At 34.9% G+C, this 23637-nt stretch overlaps 1 protein-coding gene across 1 annotated transcript; it reads right to left on the bottom strand.

Moving 5' to 3' along the window:
- Positions 1 to 2383: 2383 nt before the first annotated feature.
- On the bottom strand, positions 2384 to 4589 carry LOC136271406 (uncharacterized). The gene has a single exon (XM_066071398.1). It carries the CDS (start codon positions 4572 to 4574, stop codon positions 3129 to 3131), a length of 1446 nt encoding a protein of 481 aa, XP_065927470.1. The 5' UTR covers positions 4575 to 4589; the 3' UTR covers positions 2384 to 3128.
- Positions 4590 to 23637: the final 19048 nt, after the last annotated feature.

Below are 23637 nucleotides of genomic sequence, written 5' to 3'. Positions count from 1 at the left end.
AATGCACATTTACTTACACATAACATGTACATTACATATGAAGGGAAGATAAATCTGGAGATATATTGATCACAGATAGATAATAAGAACTACATGAGATAACCTATGTGTAATTGTAGCATCAGATACTGCAAACTATTAAACTAAGCATGTGCGATATTTGATCAAAAACGTTTATCAACAGGTTAGGATGAATTTGATTTAGTGTATTTTTGTATGTGCTTGTTTATATACATATATATTTCACATTTGACGATGTACTTTTATTTAGCAGAAGTTGCATGCCAAGACGCTAAACAAATTCACAGCCAAAATGCTATTTGTCAGCAGCATTCTGCTACATTATATTTCCCAATGCAGTGAATCTTATTCCGGGACATCTTAATGCCTAATGCATCATTGAAGTCTTAATCCCCTTCCACAATTGGCGCACGAGCAGAAGCGACAACATATTCGTGCGACCGAAAAAAAATTAGATATGAATCATTATCTGTTGGCGAAATAATCGCATCCTACAAAATTCGCCCGATCTAAGCAAGCGTTGTGCGATATAGACGCATTAAATCCACCCCTGCGAATGTGTTCGGAATTTTTTCTTTATCGTTGCTAAGTAAATAATAAATCCAGAGGTGCTAGAATGAAAGTTCACGAGACTTCACCGAGATCTGTTCGGATAATATTCTCAAAATACGTTAGTACTGGTCGTTTTTCATATCATGTCCTACTTTGATTTATGTTAAAACAGGAAAAGCTTTCAAGATGTATGTCTTATTTCACCATCTAGCAGTTATTTATATTAAACGATAATATTCAGAACAGAGTTCTTGTTCAACCACGTGTAGAGTGGTTGAAAATATAAACATTGGGTTGCTTAATAAACTCATAGCCATGTTTGATGCTTGTGGTTTGCAATACCATGTTTAAAAAAAAATATTGGGTGTCTGTTTTGCATTAAAACTTAGTATATCGAGCCATTTTTAAGGAACATTATGCACAAAATGGTATAGTCTGTTTCACAATTGATGTTATTACTAGGTCAGGATCGAAAATTAATCCTCAGGAGGGATCTCTTTTAAGCATGTTAGTTGTTGCAACAACAGACAAAAACTAATTTTGTATAATCATATTTATTTCTAGAACACTTTATATCCACCAATTAATGAAGATAAAGTGTAAAATCAATAAACCTCTAGATTTTATATTTGACTACAAGAACCTAGAGACTGTGAAATAGACTTAATACACGGGGAACGATTTTTACTGCGAAACTGAAAGGGGTAAATAAAAACACGTGGTCTAAAATTTGAATGACAATAACATTCGCAGGGGTGAAATCTGTATCTTGCGATACCTCTAGATATATATTTTTTGGGTGTGTTCAGGAATATTCTACGTACGAATTAATTTTCTTGAGTTAGTTACTCCCCTTTTCTTTTACTCTCTTGTTATTAAAGATTTTTGCACTGAGCCGTGCAGTACGCCACTTGGGTAGAGTCCAAGTAATATCATTTTGTACAAGCGTACACATTCCATTCAAGAAACTTATAGCCCTACGGTGTAAGTACTTGTATTTGTTTATTATTTATCTCACATAAAACATATGTTCAGTGTTTTTTGATATAATGATGTTGTAATGTATACAAAGAATAGTTTTCTTATTGGCGCCAAAATCATCCGTGCGTAAAACTATAGGTATCATGTTTATTAAGTAAATTTACTAAGATATTACGAATTATTTTACATGTATACCTATTGATATTGTAAGCCATCTGGGGGGGTTGGCTAGAATTTCTGAATCCTCAGCATATATACATATCATCTATTGCTTGTCTCAATAACTCGTCTCGTCAGGATGGATTAATAGATAAATTACTTCTTAAATTCAAGTTTGCCAGGCTCCATTACACTTTATCTTTTTATTCAATAATACTCAAGATAGATGATCAGTCTTACCCATTTATTGTCACACATCAGTATGGCATAATGGCGTAACAGTGTATGGCACACAAATATCAACAGGTTCTTCTAATATAAATTCATATATATAAATACAGCTGACAATTCAGAAACACAAGTTTAGGTTGTCCAGTGTGGTAGGAGATTTCTAACTAGGCTATAAATTACATAGTAGAGTTTTCTCACCTGTTTGTACTTTTCAAAATGTTACCGCCGTGCAACTAGCAGAAATCTGTCATAACGTAGTACTCGCGCGCTTATATGACCTCCCATTATTCGTCAAGTGAACTAAGCTAACCAATAAAAATACGCCGTACAAGCTATTGACCAATCAGCGACCTGTACGGGAAGCTGAGTTCCCACACAAGTTCCCACACAGAACTATTTCTACCACACAGGGCTACCGTACAAAGGCAAATGATAAATAATTATAGCAACCATGTAAAAATCAGTTTTTAAACAATAAATATGCAATAAATTAAGTACTTTAATGAACAGGACTTATAATAAAATCATCTGTATAATTATAGTTTCTCTGTAGAAAATCTGCGCATGAATATCGTAACTATCGACGATAGGGTAAACAAATATAGTTCCACGAGTAAGATTGAGTATTAGCAAATAATCAACAAATTAACATTTATTTACATTCCTAAGACATCACATGATGATAAATAAACACGCTCAATAGTGAATTGAATGAATCAAAACATTTAATTAGCAAACATCGATAACCGGAAGTGACGAAGACTACACGAAAAGATGATGATAGCCAGAAAGTTAAAATGTAAATATTCCCTAACAAACTGCATTTATCGCCGAAAGAAATGCCCTAAATGAAAGTTAACAAGGTAATTTATGTGATTTAGTGTTAAACCACAACCGTATGTGTGTCATATAGTCTGTAAACTTTATATAAATGTAAACAAATTACTTATTCCTCATGCACATGTTTCGTTAAATTATGTCATGTAACTATAGGAAATTACCGAATACTTTTTAAATGATTTTGCGTGAAGACTTACTATAAATAACAAATCTAAATGTTGCAATAAAATAAATCACGATAGGGTTACACTCCCCCCAACTTATTTACAAAATTCTCCTGAATTTCTGAAGAATTAACAATAACATAACACAGTACACAATACATGTCAAAGTTGATGATGAATCTAAAGTCTGATTGGAATGTCTTTGTCTTCTACTACGGCGAGGGAGTTGTCTGTTGAGCGGTCTCTAAGGGCACAAGATCTCTCCAGCATTCGAATCCACACACTGTCACCTGAATTCGAACTCACAATGTTCTTCAGCTGTTCGTAAATGTAATATCGGGATTTCCTCACAACATGGTCTGTCTTCTTTGCATTCTTCTCCACAGTACCAGGCAGAGCTAGGAAGTTGAATTTGTCCAGAAGGTCTATCCTCTCGATGGTGGCACTCTTGCTTTGGTCCATCCTTTCCTGCAGGGTCAAGGCTGTGTATTCCCAGGATAGGAGTCTTCGGTCAGGCGACATTTCCTGCCAGTCCTTGGGTGGCCACACAACAGTTATGTTGTTGCATCTCAATGTCGCCTGCTCAGTTCCCCAGTCCCTTCTAGCTGGTGGGAAGAGAGGCAAGCATCCTCTCTTCAACAAATTCAGTGCTCTCTCTGACAGGGAGGCTCCTATTGGCTTTGACTTGGGTTGAGGCAGGTGGATGCTGATAGCTGTAGATGCAGTTGTGGCGTCAGATGGTATTTCGGCTGAGTCTGCAGAAGAGGCTGTACAGGGTGATGGTACACGTACTTGAGGAGGTTCTGGCTCCGATTCTCGCTTCCTCTTGATTGGTTTCATTGCTCTCTCCTCCTCCTTCAGCTCTCTGATATTTTCTAAATACTTTTGTTCGAGCCCAACAAATTTCAAAAGCTGCTTCTGTATGGTTGGGGATGCAACAGGAAATTCAGCTGACCTGGTTGGTTCTCTCTCTGTCTTCTGTACCCCCATTTTCCTTGCTATGCTGGCCATGGCTTTAGGATCGCCTAGGATTGTATCTCTCAGGTGGATGGCATAGATGGAATCGCCTTGACATAGAAAGATCTTCCTCGCTGCTAAGCTTATATACTCCACCTCTAACTCGTCGATCTTGGGTCTCGCTGGACTATACCCAGAAGGTGTTGTTTCAGTCATCTCCGTCTCAGTCTCAATGTAGTCAGGTTGGAAAAGGGCATCTGGAGTTGGGGCAAAGGACTTCCCTTTCTTCCTGAGAGACTCCCAATCGTTGACCCAGTTGTCCTTCTTCTTCGATGCATGCTTGGTTTTAGACAACCATTCCAGCACCAGCACTCTGGCATGTGTGGCTGCATTAGACCCCCACTCAGTTCCTGGGACGAGGCGATTATACCCCTCTGGATGTAGGCTAAACCATATCCCATTGCTCTCGGTGATGAGATCTCCTGGATACTTCGCTAGTTGGTGGCTGTGGCTTTGCTTCGCATGGCTCCTGAGGTCTGTCACCCTCTTGTAGGTTCTCTCATTAGGGCACCAAGGGCAGATTACTTTCAAAGTTCCATGTATGGGACCCATGTGGTTCTTCAGCTCTCTGTTTGTGGGGAACTTAAGATGACAAACCCAGCACTCCATTGTTCAGGTTATCTGGAATTGATAAAATTTGCTGTTATGGGGAAATCTGTGATACGTCTTAATCGTCTTATCTTCTAATAGATTCTGAAGCTCTTCTAACTGTTATGACTAAACCATTCAAAATAACTAGAGATGTCGTCTAACTAAGAAGGAAATCATAAGAAATCGTCTCGTACTTCTACTTCTAAAGTACACATCTTGTAGTCTCATACTACATCTACATCTTAAAGAGACTGGTTGAAACAAGACACCAAACATACTGTTTGATGTGTACCAGGTAGTAGGTCCACGTCTATAGCACTGTTCTATAAACGACTTGTTAACTATCTCTATCAACATCTCTGGGAGGAGAGTTCTGGGTGATCAGGCCAGCTCTATCCCAACCTTTGCGCGCGCACCTGACATCTAACTTCTACTGTAAGTACGACTTCTAATAAACAAATTAAAGTAATAACAGCAACAAAAAAAACCAAACAACATTTATAGGAACTTCTATGCTTTATTTAAAATTCTGTTGAACCAGGTAGGGAGGGTTGTTCCTTTGTAGGGCATTAATCTGTCCACATGATAGACTTTTGCTGGTTTACGAGCTGATCTCTGCACAAGGTAGTTGACGTCATCTATTCGTTTGGTAATAAGGTATGGGCCTTTCCATTTTGACGTTAACTTGGGACACACTCCAATTTTCCTAGTATTGTCATACAGCCAGACAGGTTGACCTCTGTCCATCAGATGTTTCTTTGCTTTTAGATCATAGTGTCGTTTGTTGTACTCTGCGCTCTTTTTCAGATGTTTTCGTGCTATGGTATGGACATCATTCAGGGTTCTCTGTAGCTCTTCTATATATTCGCTTACTTCAGTTTCACTATCTGCTTCAATTGGAGGCTTTCCAATGACTGCTTCTAGCGGGAGAGTTACATTTCTGCCTAACATCATGAGGTTTGGTGTCTGATTAATGCTAGAATGTATGGAAGCTCGGTATGCCATCATGACTTGAGGGAGGTATTTATCCCATGTTCTCTGGTTCTGCTCACAGTACATTGTCAACATAGTAGCTAGGGTGCGATTGAAACGCTCGACACTGCCATTTGCCTGAGGCCTCATACTGCTGGTTCTAGTTTTATCAATTTGGAAGAATTCACACATTTCTTTGAAGAGTTTTGATTCGAAATTTCGTCCTTGATCGGAGTGGACTTGTAAAGGTGTACCAAATCTGCAGACTATTTCATTTACAAAGGTGGTTACAACGGTTTCAGCTTCTTGATCTGGAATAGCTATGGCTTCGGTCCATTTGGTAAAACAGTCAATCATAACTAAGATGTACTTATTTCCTTTTGTAGACTCTGGCAGAGGTCCTAGAATATCAAGAGCTATCCTTTCCATGGGTTCTCCAACCAAATATTGTCCTAGGGGTGCTCTGTTTTGTCTTTGATAGGATTTACGTGCAGCACAGAAATCGCATCTTTTGCAGTACCGTGTAATTTCTTTAGTCATAGATGGCCAGTAAAATGAATTCCTTATGCGTGATATGGTCTTTTCAGCTCCTAGGTGGGCTCCGGTGGGAATATTATGATAGTAGTGAATAACATCTGGTCTCTTCTGTTTTGGTACAATGAGCTGTAGTATGACCTTGTTAGCTTCTGTATCATGGAACTCTCTATACAATAGACTATTGATGACCTTGAGTCTCTCCCATTGTCTCCACAAAGTTTTAAATGACTCAGAATTGTGTGAAATAACATCCCATTTTGGTCTTGTAGAACCATCTGTCAAGGCTAACAACAGCATGCCTATAGATAGATCTTCTATTTGTAACTGTCTAATTTCATCCACCCCCCCATCCCTCTAGTATTTCCTGGTTTATAAATTCATGCTGGGGTACTTCTTTGCTTCTAGTGGTCACTCTGACTGATTGCTTGGTTTCTTGTTTTTTTATTTTCACCTGACATCTCATCATCACTAGCATCATTATCACTCATATTCTGTACTTGTCTAAGGCAAGGCTTGCATGGGTTTCTTGATAAAGCATCTGCATTTTGATGACTTCGCCCAGGGCGGTGAGTAACCGTGAGGTCGTAAGTCTCGATCTCTTGTAGCCATCGTACAGTCTGACCTGTGGGGTTTTTCAAGCTCCTGACCCAACTGACAGCTGCGTTATCTGTACGAAGTAAAACTTTCTGACCGTAAAGGTAGGGATGAAACTTCCGAAGGGCAGTGACAACAGCTAACAGCTCTTTACGTGTGACACAGTAGGATTGCTCGTGGCGATTCATAGTTTTACTCATATAGGCTATTACTCTCTCTTTGCCGTCTTGGTTCTGGGACAGTACTGCACCTACAGCTCTATCACTGGCATCTGTATCCAGAGTAAATGGTAATCCAGGTAAGGGAAAACCAAGTATAGGTGAAGTTGTAAGTGCTGTTTTGAGGGTGTCAAAAGCATTTTGACATTCAGAGGTCCATGTGAATTTTGTCGTCTTCTTGTATAGATCATGGAGAGGCTTTGCTATCTCTGCAAACTTCTTCACAAATTTTCTGTAGTAAGAAGGAATGATCTGATCTGTTTTTCATTCTTTGCGACTGGCCAGTTTTTGACAGCAAATATTTTCTCTGAATCAGTCTGGATACCTTCTGAGGAAACAATGTGACCAAGGAACTTGACTTGCTTTTGGAAAAAGATGCATTTTGACGGCTTAAGCTTTAAGTTTGCCTCTCGAAGTCTGGTGAAAATATTGGCTAAACGCTGAATGCCTTCATCAAAAGTTGAGCTATGTGAGATTATGTCGTCCATATAGACAAGACATTCAGTCCACTGAAGTCCTTTCAATACATTCTCCATGCGACGTTCAAATGTAGACGGGGCATTTACCAGACCAAATGGCATGACTCGAAATTTGAAGAGCCCTAATGTTGTTACAAATGCAGTTTTCTCTTTGTCCTTTTCAGCCATCTCTATCTGCCAGAAGCCTGAGTTGAGGTCCATTGTAGAAAACCATTTGGCACCAGAAAGTGAGTCAAGGCATTCATCTATACGAGGGAGCGGATAGGCATCTTTGACAGTTTTTGCATTTAGTTGTCGATAGTCAACACATGCTCTAGTAGCTCCATTTGGTTTTGATACTAGAACTAGATTTGATGCCCATGCACTGGTTGATGGTTCAATCACACCTTTCTCTAACATGCTCTGTACTTCGCTTCTCTCAATGTTTCGTTTTGCAATAGGCTGTCGTCTTAAAGGCTGTCTCACAGGCTTTTCATTTTCTGTATCTATCTTATGTTTTATTATGCCAGTGCACCCAAGATCATCTGATGTCTTTGAGAATACATCTTTGTGCTCTAGGAGTAGTTTGAAGAAGACATCTTTCTGTTCTTGGTTCAGACTTGTGGAACTTCTAACAAACATGTCAAGGAGATGATCTGGTAAATCTTTCTCAGGAGTTGGATCATCTATAAGACTCTCTGTAATGAAAACTCTCTGTGGTATGGCGTCTCGTTCTACCAAATGTGCATTCCTGCATACGCCGATAACAGTTTTTGCTTGTAATTTTACAGGTTCCTCTCCAAGGTTCACAATGTTTACTTGTATTTGCTCAGAATGTGTATCTATCAAGCCATCTAGTACTTCTATGTCATCACTGAAGGTGTTAAGTTGCTCCAGGAAGCCTATGTCTGTGATGTTATCATTTCCCGTCAAGGACACTGGAACCCATATACCACAATATGCAGGTATCGAAATGGTTCTTTTGACTTCTACATTTGTAGCTGTTTGTTCATTGGCAATCCAACATTGAACATTGGTTTTCTCAGTCTGTAAAATTCTTGTTTTGTAGTCAATGTGATGGCAGTATTGCAATAGGAAGTCCTGCCCGAGGATAGCTGAAAGATCCATGTCAACAACCAACAAGTCAACTGCATGTGGGACATCCTCGAGATAAATGTAAAATCTTCCAATACCATGGACTGGCAGAGCATGACCATTCAGATCCTGCACACACACATTCGTGGATTGAAGGACGGGACACAGCTCCTCCGGAGTCTTTCTGAATTCTTCATATGACAAAAGTGAAGCGGTGGAACCACTGTCTAATAAAAAGTTAACATCCACCCCACCCAGGACTCCAGTAATGTGGAATCCATTATCTGAAAATGTTCTCTGTTTATTAAAAGCCACCCCCTTGAGTCATCAGCACTAGGTCTTGACTCCTCCATCAGCTGTCGACCTACAAGGCTGATGGTCTCCCATTTCCCTGCTGATAGTTTTGTCGCCTCGATACATCTTGATTTCTTCTCTGACCAGGTATGGGTCTCTCTAGAAGAGGACATTCTTTGATGAAATGTTTTGGTGAGTTGCAGTGAAAGCAAAGCTGGTGGGAAGGCTTCTTATTTGCTCTCTCTAGTCTCTCTAATCTGGCGCTGATTTCTTGTAAGAGGGCAGATGAATCAAAAGCTGAAGCAGTATTTGACATCAACTTGACACTGGTTGGCACATCTTGAGGTATGTTGAAATCCACATCATTTGTCTTCATGGCTCTGGCTTGATGTTTCTTTTTGTCATAGTTTTCACCTAGGATGGCTTCAAATCTGTCAATTACATCAGCAGCTTCTGAGATACTCTGACAATTCTTATCAATGCATCTACATTTCATCTCTACACTTATCAGCTTGTAAAGGTGATTCAATGCTAAAATCTCTTGAGCTTTTTCATCTAGGTCACAGTATGCTTTCTGCACCATCTGTCGGATGTCATTACCAAGGGCAGCAGCACTTTCACCAGTCTGTCGTCTACGGGATTCAAGCTTGGACAGCCATTTATTCTGGTGTCTGGAATTTCCAAAGCGTTGACTAAATTTGGTGATAAGGGAATCAAAGGATCTTCTCTCTGCCAAGGATAAACTCATGTAAAATGTCCTGGCTTGACCTCTTAGGCTTGCAGCAAGGAACAGCACCTTTTGTCTATCTGTCCATCTGCTTAATTCTGCACAATCATTGAAGTGAGAGATGTACTCCTCCCAGCTAACAGTACCATCATAGGACTCTGGCTTCATCATGTAGTTTAACGGTTGGGTGAGACTTGGAAATTGCTGCATTTCTGTTCGTCTAGGAAAACCACTTAAGGCACTCAGTGGTGGAACATGGTTGTCTTCATTTCCTCTTGAGGAATAGCTAGCAGACTCGACCAATAGTTCTTCATTGTTTAACTTCTGACAGTCATGATATATGTCGCCTTGACCGCCATCTTCGAACGAAACCAGCTCGGGTATGCGAACTTCGACTTCGTGATCAACCGACTCACCGGACTCGGACATCTTAATTTCTTTTTAATAAATTGTAATGATCATCTATAGTAAATTCAACTCTGACATCTACATCTAAGACTTATGGAATGTTGGACTACCACACTGGACAACACATGGGCTCGTATCGGGATGCTGTTAAATTTAGCATCCCACTTCTGACACCAGTTTGTAAGCCATTTGGGGGGTTGGCTAGAATTTCTGAATCCTCAGCATATATACATATCATCTATTGCTTGTCTCAATAACTCGTCTCGTCAGGATGGATTAATAGATAAATTACTTCTTAAATTCAAGTTGGCCAGGCTCCATTACACTTTATCTTTTTATTCAATAATACTCAAGATAGATGATCAGTCTTACCCATTTATTGTCACGCATCAGTATGGCATAATGGTGTAACAGTGTATGGCACACAAATATCAACAGGTTCTTCTAATATAAATTCATATATATAAATACAGCTGACAATTCAGAAACACAAGTTTAGGTTGTCCAGTGTGGTAGGAGATTTCTAACTAGGCTATAAATTACATAGTAGAGTTTTCTCACCTTTTTGTACTTTTCAAAATGTTACCGCCGTGCAACTAGCAGAAATCTGTCATAACGTAGTACTCGCGCGCTTATATAACCTCCCATTATTCGTCACGTGAACTAAGCTAACCAATAAAAATACGCCGTACAAGCTATTGACCAATCAGCGACCTGTACGGGAAGCTGAGTTCCCACACAAGTTCCCACACAGAACTATTTCTACCACACAGGGCTACCGTACAAAGGCAAATGATAAATAATTATAGCAACCATGTAAAAATCAGTTTTTAAACAATAAATATGCAATAAATTAAGTACTTTAATGAACAGGACTTATAATAAAATCATCTGTATAATTATAGTTTCTCTGTAGAAAATCTGCGCATGAATATCGTAACTATCGACGATACTAGGGTAAACAAATATAGTTCCACGAGTAAGATTGAGTATTAGCAAATAATCAACAAATTAACATTTATTTACATTCCTAAGACATCACATGATGATAAATAAACACGCTCAATAGTGAATTGAATTAATCAAAACATTTAATTAGCAAACATCGATAACCGGAAGTGACGAAGACGATGATAGCCAGAAAGTTAAAATGTAAATATTCCCTAACAAACTGCATTTATCGCCGAAAGAAATGCCCTAAATGAAAGTTAACAAGGTAATTTATGTGATTTAGTGTTAAACCACAACCGTATGTGTGTCATATAGTCTGTAAACTTTATATAAATGTAAACAAATTACTTATTCCTCATGCACATGTTTCGTTAAATTATGTCATGTAACTATAGGAAATTACCGAATACTTTTTAAATGATTTTGCGTGAAGACTTACTATAAATAACAAATCTAAATGTTGCAATAAAATAAATCACGATAGGGTTACAATATCATTATACATTGTGTCCAACATTCTTACAAGAATATCAGTTCATTTTTTTTTACATTATTTACATTGAAAGAATTCAGTCAGTCTGTTTTTTCAATCATTGTATTCATAGAGTCAGTATTGTCAAATGTCAGTACTTTCAGTATTGTAAATTTATTTTATTATTTTTTCAGCTTTTTACTAAAAGCGTACTACATGCTGTAGAAAACACATACTATGTATAAAACTGAACATCTACAAACTCAAGGCTTGAGTTGGTTTCAGTACATCTTGCGTCTATATGCGACTGCTGTACAATGAAAGCGACTGTTGAAAGATAATGCAATAGGATCGCGCGAGATTACCAGGTGATCGGACGATTGAACATACGCCAATGCGATTGGACGTGCGATCATGCGTTCCATGCTACGAATGCTCGTACGAATCAGAGGGGTATATTTACCGCCCCATATATATATATATATATAGAGAGAGAGAGAGAGAGAGAGAGAGAGAGAGAGAGAGAGAGAGAGAGAGAGAGAGAGAGAGAGAGGTTTTTTTTACTGTATATAGTTGTGTTGCTGTGTGATATGCATGGATTCCTATGAAGAGAAAAAGAAGGTAAAGAATGGAAACAGCACAGTATGCACGGATTCTAGTCAAGTGGAAAGGATAGTAAAGGAAGGAAACGGTACAGTGCAGTACATTAATAACACCGGTGGAGTTGTTATAATTGGTCAGATGATAAGGCACGATCAAATACAGATAGATGCTGGCTTCACCGGGGGAGATGTTTTAGTACAACAGATAGATTTCACCAAAATTCTCAATAAAGCTAAAGTGCTTTTATGGAATATTGGTACCAATACGCAGCGTACTTCAAAACCTGCAAGGTTTTCTGAAAATCTCTCTCTCTCTCTCTCTCTCTCTCTCTCTCTCTCTCTCTCTCTCTCTCTCTCTCTCTCTCTCTCTCTTGTGTGTGTGTTTTAAAGCTGTAAGATGCGATTCAAATTGGATTCTGCATCATTTATTTTAGCGATTTTAAATGAAATAACAAGCTGAAAATGTGGATCAGCATATTATTTAAAGAAAAAACAAAGATTAAATTTAAAACAAGCTTTAAAAATATTAATTGTAATACATGGGATCTCCTGATTGCATTAGTTTTGATTCCTCACATATCTTATATAATTGGGTTGTAAATCTCTGCAACATGGTTTCCATTGCATTGCTTGTTTGTATAGATTTTTAAATTGTTGTGGTCAAAATGTATTAATAATGTCCTGTCATGCGGTACCGCGGCACTTTCTGTTCGCAAGTAAGGTGCACTATAATGTTTTTATGGATTTGATAATAGAATGGCGATAAATGATATGGACTTTTGAAATTTTTGAATGAAGAAATGTTTAATAGAAAAAGTGCATGTATGTTTAATAAAAGAAACGCTAGCAATCAGTACGCTATCATAATATTTGTTATTTTTTCATATATCAATTAAATTTTACATTTAGACAAACGAAGAAATAAAGAATATCATAAAGTTCATCTTCTGTATTTATTGCTTTGAACAGTATATTGTACATCTTAGCTTCAAAGAGTTTTTTGATTATTTTATCTCCTTAGTGGCACTTGATCCTGCCTCTAATTTGTGTAAAGGTCCGTGTTTGCTGTGCTCCTGATTTTGGTATATTTCCTTTAAACGTTTGATTTAGAAAACTGTTCGCTACATTTCATTGGTGACCTACGAAAGAATACATTCACATCTAAGGTTTTAATTGTAATCCAAATATCATAAATCATATAATATGCTTAATATTTACTCATATCATTGTTATTTTGTGTATCTTATAATACGATTTTAGAATTACATCATGAAATGCGGTGACAACGAACAGTGTTCAACATCAAAAGTCCAAAGGAAAATACAAAACAGGAGCATAGCAAACAGGTGCACGGACCTATAAAAAATTAGAGGTAAAATCAGGTGCCATAGAGGAGTGAGCATCCTCTGCTGATAATGGCCGGTACAAACGCCATGTGCTCTTTGTCGTAATTGAAATACGATAGAATCCGTAGACAATACTGTGAATAATAATGGCCTAACTTTCACTTTAATCTGCACAATTATTCATATATTTGAAATCAAGCTCTGTGTTTGAAGCGACCTTCTCGATAACATCCACAGTTTTACTTGGCAATTAAGTGAAGATCAGCATTGACATTAATGAATACGCTTACAAATGCACAAACATCAAGATATTCGATCTTTGGCTAGCTATATACTTCATATATTTAGTAAGATCCGTCATGCATGGATCTTTAACTAATTGTTATTTAGTTTTAGTCATGAACGCATTAATAATTAAATTGCATTTAAATGATTTGTAAAAGTTACATGTTTGACTATGTGAAGACGAGTTGCTACTTCATTATGATACCTGTTATAAAGAATTTAACCGGTATTTGAAATTAGATTTGCCATTCAAGCTATTCGAGAATTAGAATCGCAGGATGCATTACTCATCAAAGTTTGGTGACATTATGACTGTTAGCAACTTACTTTTATATCCATCACTACGCATATGCTTCAAAAACTTTGTCTAGTTAATTTCAATTGATGATGCTTGGGCATAAAGTTTCCCAAAATACATCATCCAAGAAAGTTTGGTGAAGATAGGGTCAGATCTGTGACCTGTTTCAAAAACTGTCTTTGGACGCCGAGATACACATGTACATTAGGTTCCCCTCCCCCCTGCGACTTCGTCTCGGGGAACTAAAAGCAGAAATAACGCAAAAGTCCGAGACACAATCCCAGTACAACTAGGTCGGTCCGTTAGTCGCCTCGAGTTTAACGCATACTACCTGTGACCTACAGTAGGGACAATGTGGTCTATCATATTTAAACCAAGCCTTAATGCAGTCAATGTGAAATCTATGATTGCATTTGAGCAACCTACACGTCTTATAATATACATATGTCTCTTCGCCGTCATCTAGATTCGCTAAGCATATGGGGCAGGGGTTTTGTACAGAATGCTTGCAGTTGCTTGTCATGATTCGTTGTAACTAGGACCATGCCCAATATCTTACCTTTTGTAATTCCTATATATACTGCGCTCTGTCTGTCTTATGGGTAAATATACTTTATTTATTTGAATTTGCACCAAGGAAATAGAGGATGACACTCTTACTTTCTTTTCACCTACAATTAATTAAGGTTGAATGAGTACGTCTATATTAAACCATTTTTCTTGTAAATTTGTTTTGTCGGAAAATTCCATAAATCATATTAATATTTTTAATTTTATAACAATGATTAGTATTTTTAAAACGGTTCATACGAGTAATTAATCGATTATTGGAAATAGATAACTCTAGTTTGAACCGTGCTTTAAATCAATACCGTAAAAACGTGTATTACATTGGAGTATCTACTTTCGTTTTATCAAATAATGACTAACGGCTTAGCTATCATCAAAATTGTTGTTATAAATAATATCAAATGTAAAAATATAAATGATTAGTCTGTTATATCCGTGTGTGAAATTAGATATGTGTTTGTGAATTTGATTGAATTAATCAAAATAACGTGGTACTTTTCTTTAAAACTTCGGCACAGTAAAAGGTATTGCATATTTATTTAATAACTATTAGTTCAGTTTTGCAACGATAACATTTCTTTTAATGTTCTATACATATAAGAATATGTTTTTTTAAAAGGTTAAAATAGTTTAAAGATTTAATGCATGTGTTATATAAAATGAGTATTCTATTTGCATGGATAATAAAATTGTATGTACTTGAAAAAAGACTAGTTAGATCAGTTCTATTTTGTTTAACATAAATAAATCCTTTAAACAGAGGTCTCCTAAATGATATCCACATTCCTTTGTCAAATATGCATGACACTGGCTTATTGATGTATCGAAAAATGATATACAATTTGCTACCTAGAATTATATCGTATTTAACCTAATCCTTCCAAACTGTGATACATAATAAAGTTGTAAATAATATAATAGAACAGATTTTTCTTGATTTTATTTATTCATTTTTTTTATAATTTATCTTCTTTTATTTTTTTATTTGATTTTCTGTTTTTACTTATTGTTTTTTTTTTTTTTAATTTATCTTCTTTTATTTTTTTATTTGATTTTCTGTTTTTATTTTTTTTTTCTATTTTTTTTTTTTTATTATTTTAATTATTTTTTTCCTTTCAGCTCAAAAAGATGAGTACAATTACTTTAATTTTCTTACTAAAATGTTGTTAGATGAATCAAGAGAGCTGTCTGTTCATAGGAATACATATAGTGCAGTATATAGTAAAGAAAACAAAATAAACAGTAACCTCCTGACATATTTAAAGGGATTCTGTTGGCGTTTCATTAGCTTTCTGAAAGCTATGATATAAAAATCAATGCGATATAAGTGAAACATTAAATCCTAAATTAAACAAATATACAATTTAAAACAAATTAAATTTACAATAACAAAAGGAAGTTTATTTACAATGTCACGGTTTCTATAGTTCATCTTTGATCATGCAGCTACATGTCGGTTGTATAGCATAAATGTGTAAACAGATAGCCATTCTATGACCTTGAATTGCTAGTATTACATAATGGTCACTATGATATTTATGTGTACCTAGATACTGCTCACTGAATGGTGTTAATGATAATTAACAGAATGAACTATGTGAATCTTGTATTCCTAAATGATGTTATTAAACCAGGTGAATAATACGGGCATAATAATATCCAAATTGAGAGTTTAAAAACAAGTGTCAAATTTGGCGATTCTGTGTCTGCAACGATAGCTCTGGTACTCTATATTGAGTCATGTATTGTGCATTCTATATATTAACCTTTGTAACCTTTTATGCCATGTATGAATGAACGTATTATGAGTAAGTGATGCCTCATACCTAGGTAGGGGACTCCGAGACTCAGGACTCGGAGACTCAAATCCTGCATCTGTACTCTCTGATTGGCAGTTTTGACAGTTTTGTTACTTTATTTAGAAATAAAATATTAATCTTAATTTTGAGCACTAAATGTTCACTTATGATCGTCGTAAATGGGCCGAACTAGTCAGAACTGTCCATCATAAGAAAAACCTTATATATACCCATGTGAAATGAGGTTGAGCAGACTCTTTGATTAGGACTGCTTTTGATTGTTGTAATTTTAACTATACGATCACGATTGTTAATAAACTATTGGCCAAAGAAGTACTGGGCTTCGTAGTTTGAGTATCATATCCAGGAGTAAACAAAGTTTGAAGGCTTACAAATGAGATAAGCATAAAGTTAACATGGATAACAACGACTATGACAGTAATACCCCAAGTGTTCTTTTCAGCAGATTGCGTGATAAGACATTGATATGAATGTCAATTAGCTCTGATACGGATAAGTATGATCATTACAGTCTTTTCTCTTCTCGTCAGATCAGCAATTTGCAAAACACCGGCATTTTCGTAACTTGAAACCATTTTCATGAAATATGAAAATCGTACCCAAAAACTGTAGAAAGGTTGGTTGTGTAAAAAGGTTCAGGTATCAATTTCTTGATTTGTAATTGATAAACAGAATTAACAAATAGAATATAAGCACAGTTAATCTTTTCCCCTTAAAGTTAGTAAGTAACAAAATATAGTACTTTTGTAAACATTTGAGGTATTTCTAATTACATTATATTAGAATTACATGTACATAATTATAATAATTTAATATATAATATTAAGCAATTTTAATTTATTATTTAAGTAATCACAAATTTGTATTTTTATTAGCATCCCGTACGAAAATGTTGGCCATTTTCCGACTGGACTTAAAATGAACTTATTTTCCGATTAAAATGTAGCCGTATTTAGGAGCATCAAAGAGGGACACGAAAACCCTTTGCATTTAAGACGGACTCCATCTTATTCATAACGTACCAGACCTTGCCTCAAATATTAGCCTATTTTCAACATCTTGAATTTTTATATTAAAGTTAACCGTATTTTTCTCACTGACCATTTTCTCCCTAACCATCATTTATATTCCGTATTCGTTAATAGTTTAAGCATCTTTGAGATTTATATAAAATTTACAGCTAAAACTTGGAATGACCAAATGAGCATATATTCAAGATGTAGTACAGTTATATGTATCATTTTCAGTGCTATAAATAGGTCATTTAAAATTGTAATTATAAGAAAATTGCTTTAACTCAATAAGCTTATCTGCTTTCTTCAAGTTGTTTCATTTTGTCCGTTAATCAAACATCGATACCTAATTTGTTTGGTATTCTGCCAACTAATCCTTTCTCAAATCTTAAGACGACTCAAACATACAGATTAAAACAATGATTGTAATCTTATATTCAAATTAATCCGAGGACTCTATCAAACATGTTATACGTGTGTTTTACACACAAGCTTGTTAATTCCAAGAATTCTTTGTATCTTGACCTCAACACACAGGCTGCCATTTGTAAACGTAAAGCTCAGTGGACTCTCTGATTGGCTAGAGCCGCAGCCTGTCCCTGTATGGCAGAGGGCGTCAAACAGGGAAATCTTATTTTGTATAATATACGTACCACTTTAGTCACAGTGTTTAACCAGTCTAAAGACAGGAATGGGTTATGAACACTCTGATCTATTGTAGTTATTTGCTATAGTTTAATAGATATAATAAATTATTTTGCTTTGACTTTATCACACTTGAAAACTTTGTTTAATAAGATCAGTGTAACCCCTTACCATATTTTCTGGCATCAGAATTTGCTCGGGTTATGCAATATCAGCCATTCTAACTTTACTGATCATCTTAATTTTACAAAATAAGTTAGACATGTGCCTACATGTATAAACTGTTGTAAGGATTATTTTTTGAAAAAGAGAGGGAATTTAATTTTCAGGTACTTGATGTTAACCAAACTCGCAGAGAGTAAAGCAGAATATGTGTGCGTTGTCTGGATAAATGTACACATGAATCTTAATGTTTAAATCGAAATATTGAAAACAATTGCATTATATTCATGATTGTATTGATATTGTAGTGTGGTGCAGGTAAAATGGGAATGTGAATATGGAAGCCTTTGAATACCCCTTCGCTCCCTGCTAAAAATTAAAGAAGATGTCTATCATAACTAATGAAAACATGTAAAAATCTATTAAATGAGGTTGAAAGCATGCATTGTCGCTGTGGAATAAACTGTGGAAAATAGTTGATAAATGTATATATGTAAAAGCAAAAACTGAGCGGCAATTTAATTTGCGTTCATTGAATGCGAGGACAAAAAGCATATGGTTTATACAAATGTTCATCAATCTTTTTTTTAGACAGTGTGTATATGTCACAAAATGTACTAAATAGGGAAAATTTTCAACTTCAAGTCAAGAAAAAAGTGTCATGCTGTCTACATATGAAGCTGCTCTGGTCTTCAGCACTGGAAAACATCCTGATTAAAATCAAACTTAGCTCAAAGGCAAAGGAAAAAGGACTAAACCGTGGATTGTCAGGCCTACCATGCATCAAACCTACCGACATTGTTTTGTAATGTAAGTGTTGAATATTTTTTTTTATTTGTTCACATTGTTGAATAATAGTAAACAAGTACACAGGTACACTTGTAATTATCAATTTCTTTAAATTTTTAATAAGTAAGGCAGATTCCACCTTATATAAGTTCCCTACTTACAAGAAATGCATCATTAAATCCATGCAGTATAACTACGAATAGTCATCGTAGAATCTTGATACTTTTAACAACGAATGTACTTATTTATTGTTGTAAGTGAGGAACCATTGTAGGTAAACTTGAGTTTTCCAGCATATAAACAATTACTACTGCATATTTTCCGTAATCAGACAAACGCATATCTAGATTTTTGGTTTTACTGATGTATTTGGTGTTTCATTCAGTTGAAAATAGTGTTCTCCTTCAATCATTGTCAATGAATACTTTGAACAATTTAAACTACTTCGTTACTCTGGCTACACACCGCCCACCCAAAGAGTGACATATGACATATAACAATACAGGTCTGGATAAGGCTTGGTTGCGAACATTAGTCGTCTCAAACCAGTTTTCGGCAGTTAGTCGCGAAATAAAATCGCGAATTAAAATTGGTTAACAGTATACTAAATTCCCATTCTCGGTCGCTCTGATCGAATGGTGTATTCCCTGATTAAGGTTTGAATTAGGTTGGATTGTCATCAGTAGTTCCCCCTTATGGTTGTACAGACTCATTGTCTCATTGTCTCATTCGTTTTTGTTTGTTTGTTTTTAAAAATCATTCGAATACTTGTATTTTTTTTTAATTTGGTGGCCGTTACCCTGGTATTGTTTAATCACTCATTTGCTTATTTCACATCGCGAATGAAAACATTTTAAAGGCAGAGAGCATATGAATTTAATTATGATATATTTTATTATAATATATTAACCAACATACTGAATGAGCTACTAGCTACTGAATGATATTTAACGTTGATATTGTGAGGAATATGTGGAATATTTGGAAAATTGAGCAGAGAAAGATTTTCCTCTATATTCCACATCGCTATTTTTACTACTATATATTCATTTAAAATGAAAAACGATTTAAATTACAAACATTGAAGGGAAAAGGTAAGCAGTAAAGGAAACCACATATCACATTACTTATCCAGACGATGCAACTCTCTCTCTCTCTCTCTCTCTCTCTGTTTAATCTCGATCATGACGTTGAAACACTGTGCAATTATATTCGCAAAGGGCACGATATTGTTGCTAAAATTACTTATACTCGGAGGGAAAATTCATCACAGGTAATGTAACTATCGTAAACTACTGACTGCGAGTAGTATTTACTTTAAAGTATTATACGGGTAGCTGCTAATATTAATTTTCGAAATTTAATTTTGAAAGATCGTTCATTTTTGCTCTACTTGACGTGTTAATAAGAAAGCAATATTTCTCTTACAAACTGATAAGACCTTCAAAAAAATAATAGGTGTATGAATGTTTCGTTTTAAGAAGTCTCAGATTTAATATTAAATAGATCGCCGATTCAAATATATGGAAATGAAAAAAACATATGTATAACAATCTGGCAAACAACTAAATATAACATAGTCGTGTGTGCTGCTAATCAATGTGTAAGGAGATAAGAATGCATTATGCAAGATTGTCTTATTGGTTTATATATATACATGAACACACTTTTTCGTTGCATCAATGGATCAGTAATAAAAACAAATGTAAATCTGTCAGAATGCTCGGGTTTAATAGAGAAAATACACATGTCTCATAAAAAGAACTTAGAAAGATGACATGTTGTTAACACATAACTTAATTTTAGTCGATGAAATCTTTTGCATAGGTACGGCATACTTGCAAAATGCAAATATCATTAAAATAAATGCAAAAGCGACAAACATAAGAAAGTGGGTTTCTTTTTAAAAAGCTTTCATACATTTTGAGATCATGTTTTTGATATTTTTTTTAATATTAACGGCTTTGCATGCCTACAATGACAGTTTGAGTTGCGCAGTGGATTCAATATCTTTAGATTAAAAAATATATACACAAGTGTCGTGCCTATTTATAAGAGATCCAACATCATTCCAAAAGTAAAAAGGCATGAACACCGTCCAACTGGGTACGTTCGTCCTTTTTTTTGGGGGGGGGGGGATTGGACGATTATTTGTCCAGAGGACCAGTATGTAATCATACTGGAATCATATACAATATATTGTCAGTTTAATCAGATATATGTGATCTACAGTAAGGACATATCATTTTCATGTATACCTTACACCACGTGTCTATGCATGTGATATGAAATTGATGATTACACCTGACTAATGTGCGGGTGTCTGTACGTTCGTTTATGTCAACCAGACAAATCGAACAAATATGGCGGTCCGTCGAAGAGGTTGGGTTTTGGGTATTAACGTTCAGGATACGTTTATGGTATATAGAAGTCATACGTTGGAATGGGCCATGCCTAGTAACACCGAGTTAGTCAGCAGTATATGTTCTATCAATATTTTATCAATTGATTTAACAGTTTTTATACCGATCTGCATATACAGTTGAAAATGATCTCATTCTTTTTTCAGGTTTGTCATGAATTGATATGCTTGTACTTGTGTTATGTATCTATGGTTGATGTAGATTATAGAAAACGTATTATTAAATTGGTATTGAATATATTAAATTGTTTAGCGCTGAAAGTAAGAAAGTAAAATGAGGGGCATATAACTCTTCACTTTAATCATGAGAAGATAACAAAAACAAGAACAATTAGCTTTCGTTTCTATTTGTTTCCTCATTGTATTAAAGATCCCACAAACTGTATCCATTATCTTAAGAATATACTTTTTTAACAAAGTTGATAGTGTTAACTCTTACAAACATTTTTTTTTCAAATATAACTTTTTTTTAGCAAATCTCCCACATCTGTTATTATAAAATATCATCTTTGAATCATTTTTAACTCTAAGTATAAAATCAATTTGAAAGAAAGTAATTTTCATTTACGTTACAATTTAATCAAACAAACATTTAAAGCTGCATGGTCTGATTTTTTAAGCTATTATTGTATACCATTTATAGACTTTCACTTATTTACACCAACTGAATCGGTCTCCCTTAAAAGTTAGAAATATTCAAAGGAAATAACATATTTGTTATGGGCATACAAAAAATCCCAAACCAAACTGCACAACAGCGGTGTTTAGAAAGGGGACCCAGATAGTTCTGTACCCCCGAATGTTTGGGTTTATTTAAACCGTATTTTGTGCATCGATTGTAAACAAAGCAAACTTCAAATATATTATTAATTTTTGATTTTCCAAAACATAATGAGCTTTATTTATAGCGGTCTCAAAGTCGTAATACAATCATGGCTGCCTCGACATCAGGGGAAAATTTTAATATGACGCGGAATAACAGATTATAGATTGTTTAAGTATCATATTTGAAACATGATTCCGTTGTTCGAAGAAGTATATATGTGCTTAATTATTTTATACATTTTTTTGGATATTTTTTCTGGGAAAGTAAAAAACCTGTTTTGGCTATACTTAACACACTGTAGAGTTTGAAATTTATTATGAAAAAATGCATGATGATAATATTAAAAATCATGTTCAGTAATGTCAAAGACGTTTTTTAATAATAAAATAATTCATAAAAAAAGATAAAAAAAAATTGTTAGACCTATAGATAAAAAAGAAATTGAATCAATTTGATAAAATTTTAGAAATTTGCTAATTTTGAAAATTGAACCACACCCGATCGAAATTACAAACTGATCTTGATCCAAAAATGGAAAATTTATATACTTACCAAACAAGGATTTTTTATTGTGATATGGTTTGTGAATTAAGTGTACAATCAAATTCAAGTGATTTGTTGAGATTCAAATGAAAATACATTGCTTTTTCTAATTGTTGACAATTTAAATCGGAATCAGTTTGTTTTAAATCGGGATCGGTCAAATTTTGAAAATAAGCAATATTCCTAAAATTCCGTCAATCTGGTTCATTTTTTTTTTTATCAAATGGCTGAAAGTACTGGTACAAGTTCGAGTTGGTGGTATTGAACACATTCACTTCTTTCAAATAAAATAGGGTCTTTAATCAAAATGTTGATTGTTGTCAAGTGAAATATAGTAAAGTATTATATGCTTAATAGATACATGTAGGATCTTTTAGAGATATTTTGTGCAATAGAATCATAAATAAGATTTAAGGGATCATTCCATTTTCAAACTTCTTTAATAACTCAAAAGTTGACTTTTCCATCACGTATTATGTAAAGGTACAGTGTTTTACACATCAAATGAAAATTTTATTTAAAATTCTTGCATAATAATTTATATCAGCAGTCGATCCCAATATTTAATAAAATGAAAAAAAAATGCTTACGTTTAGATTCAAAGTAGCTGGTTTATCAACAATAAAATAACGAAGCACCAAAGTCAGTGAACATAGATAACATCACAGTTTCTGAAAATCAATTTTCACGAGAGCGGTTTCCAAATGACTAGATATTTGTGTATTTTAATGCAAAAATTACTATTTTCATAAAAATAGACATTTATATAGTAAAATTCCAACAATGTTTTAAAAAATCCAAAAATGTTTCAACGCTCTAGTTTAACATATTTTGTTTTATGTTAAAGCAAAAGCAGAATTAAAGTAGAGTAGAGATAATTTGTATACAATCACACACAGTGTTATTTCATCATACAATAATATGATAATATTTACCGGGTAAATAACGTATATCGACGCTATTAAAACTACTAAATACTTAGTACATGCAGTTTTGATCAAATGAATAATGCATTCTTCTTTAATAACTGAATA

The sequence above is a fragment of the Magallana gigas genome, chromosome 9 (assembly GCF_963853765.1).
Source record: "Magallana gigas chromosome 9, xbMagGiga1.1, whole genome shotgun sequence".
NCBI classification, from domain to species: Eukaryota; Metazoa; Mollusca; class Bivalvia; order Ostreida; family Ostreidae; genus Magallana; species Magallana gigas.
This window is presented reverse-complemented; position numbering and strand designations above follow the sequence as displayed.

Bases quoted from the DNA above. Each gene is read 5' to 3' on its own strand.
- LOC136271406 (XM_066071398.1), bottom strand. From the start codon at position 4,574: ATGGAGTGCTGGGTTTGTCATCTTAAGTTCCCCACAAACAGAGAGCTG.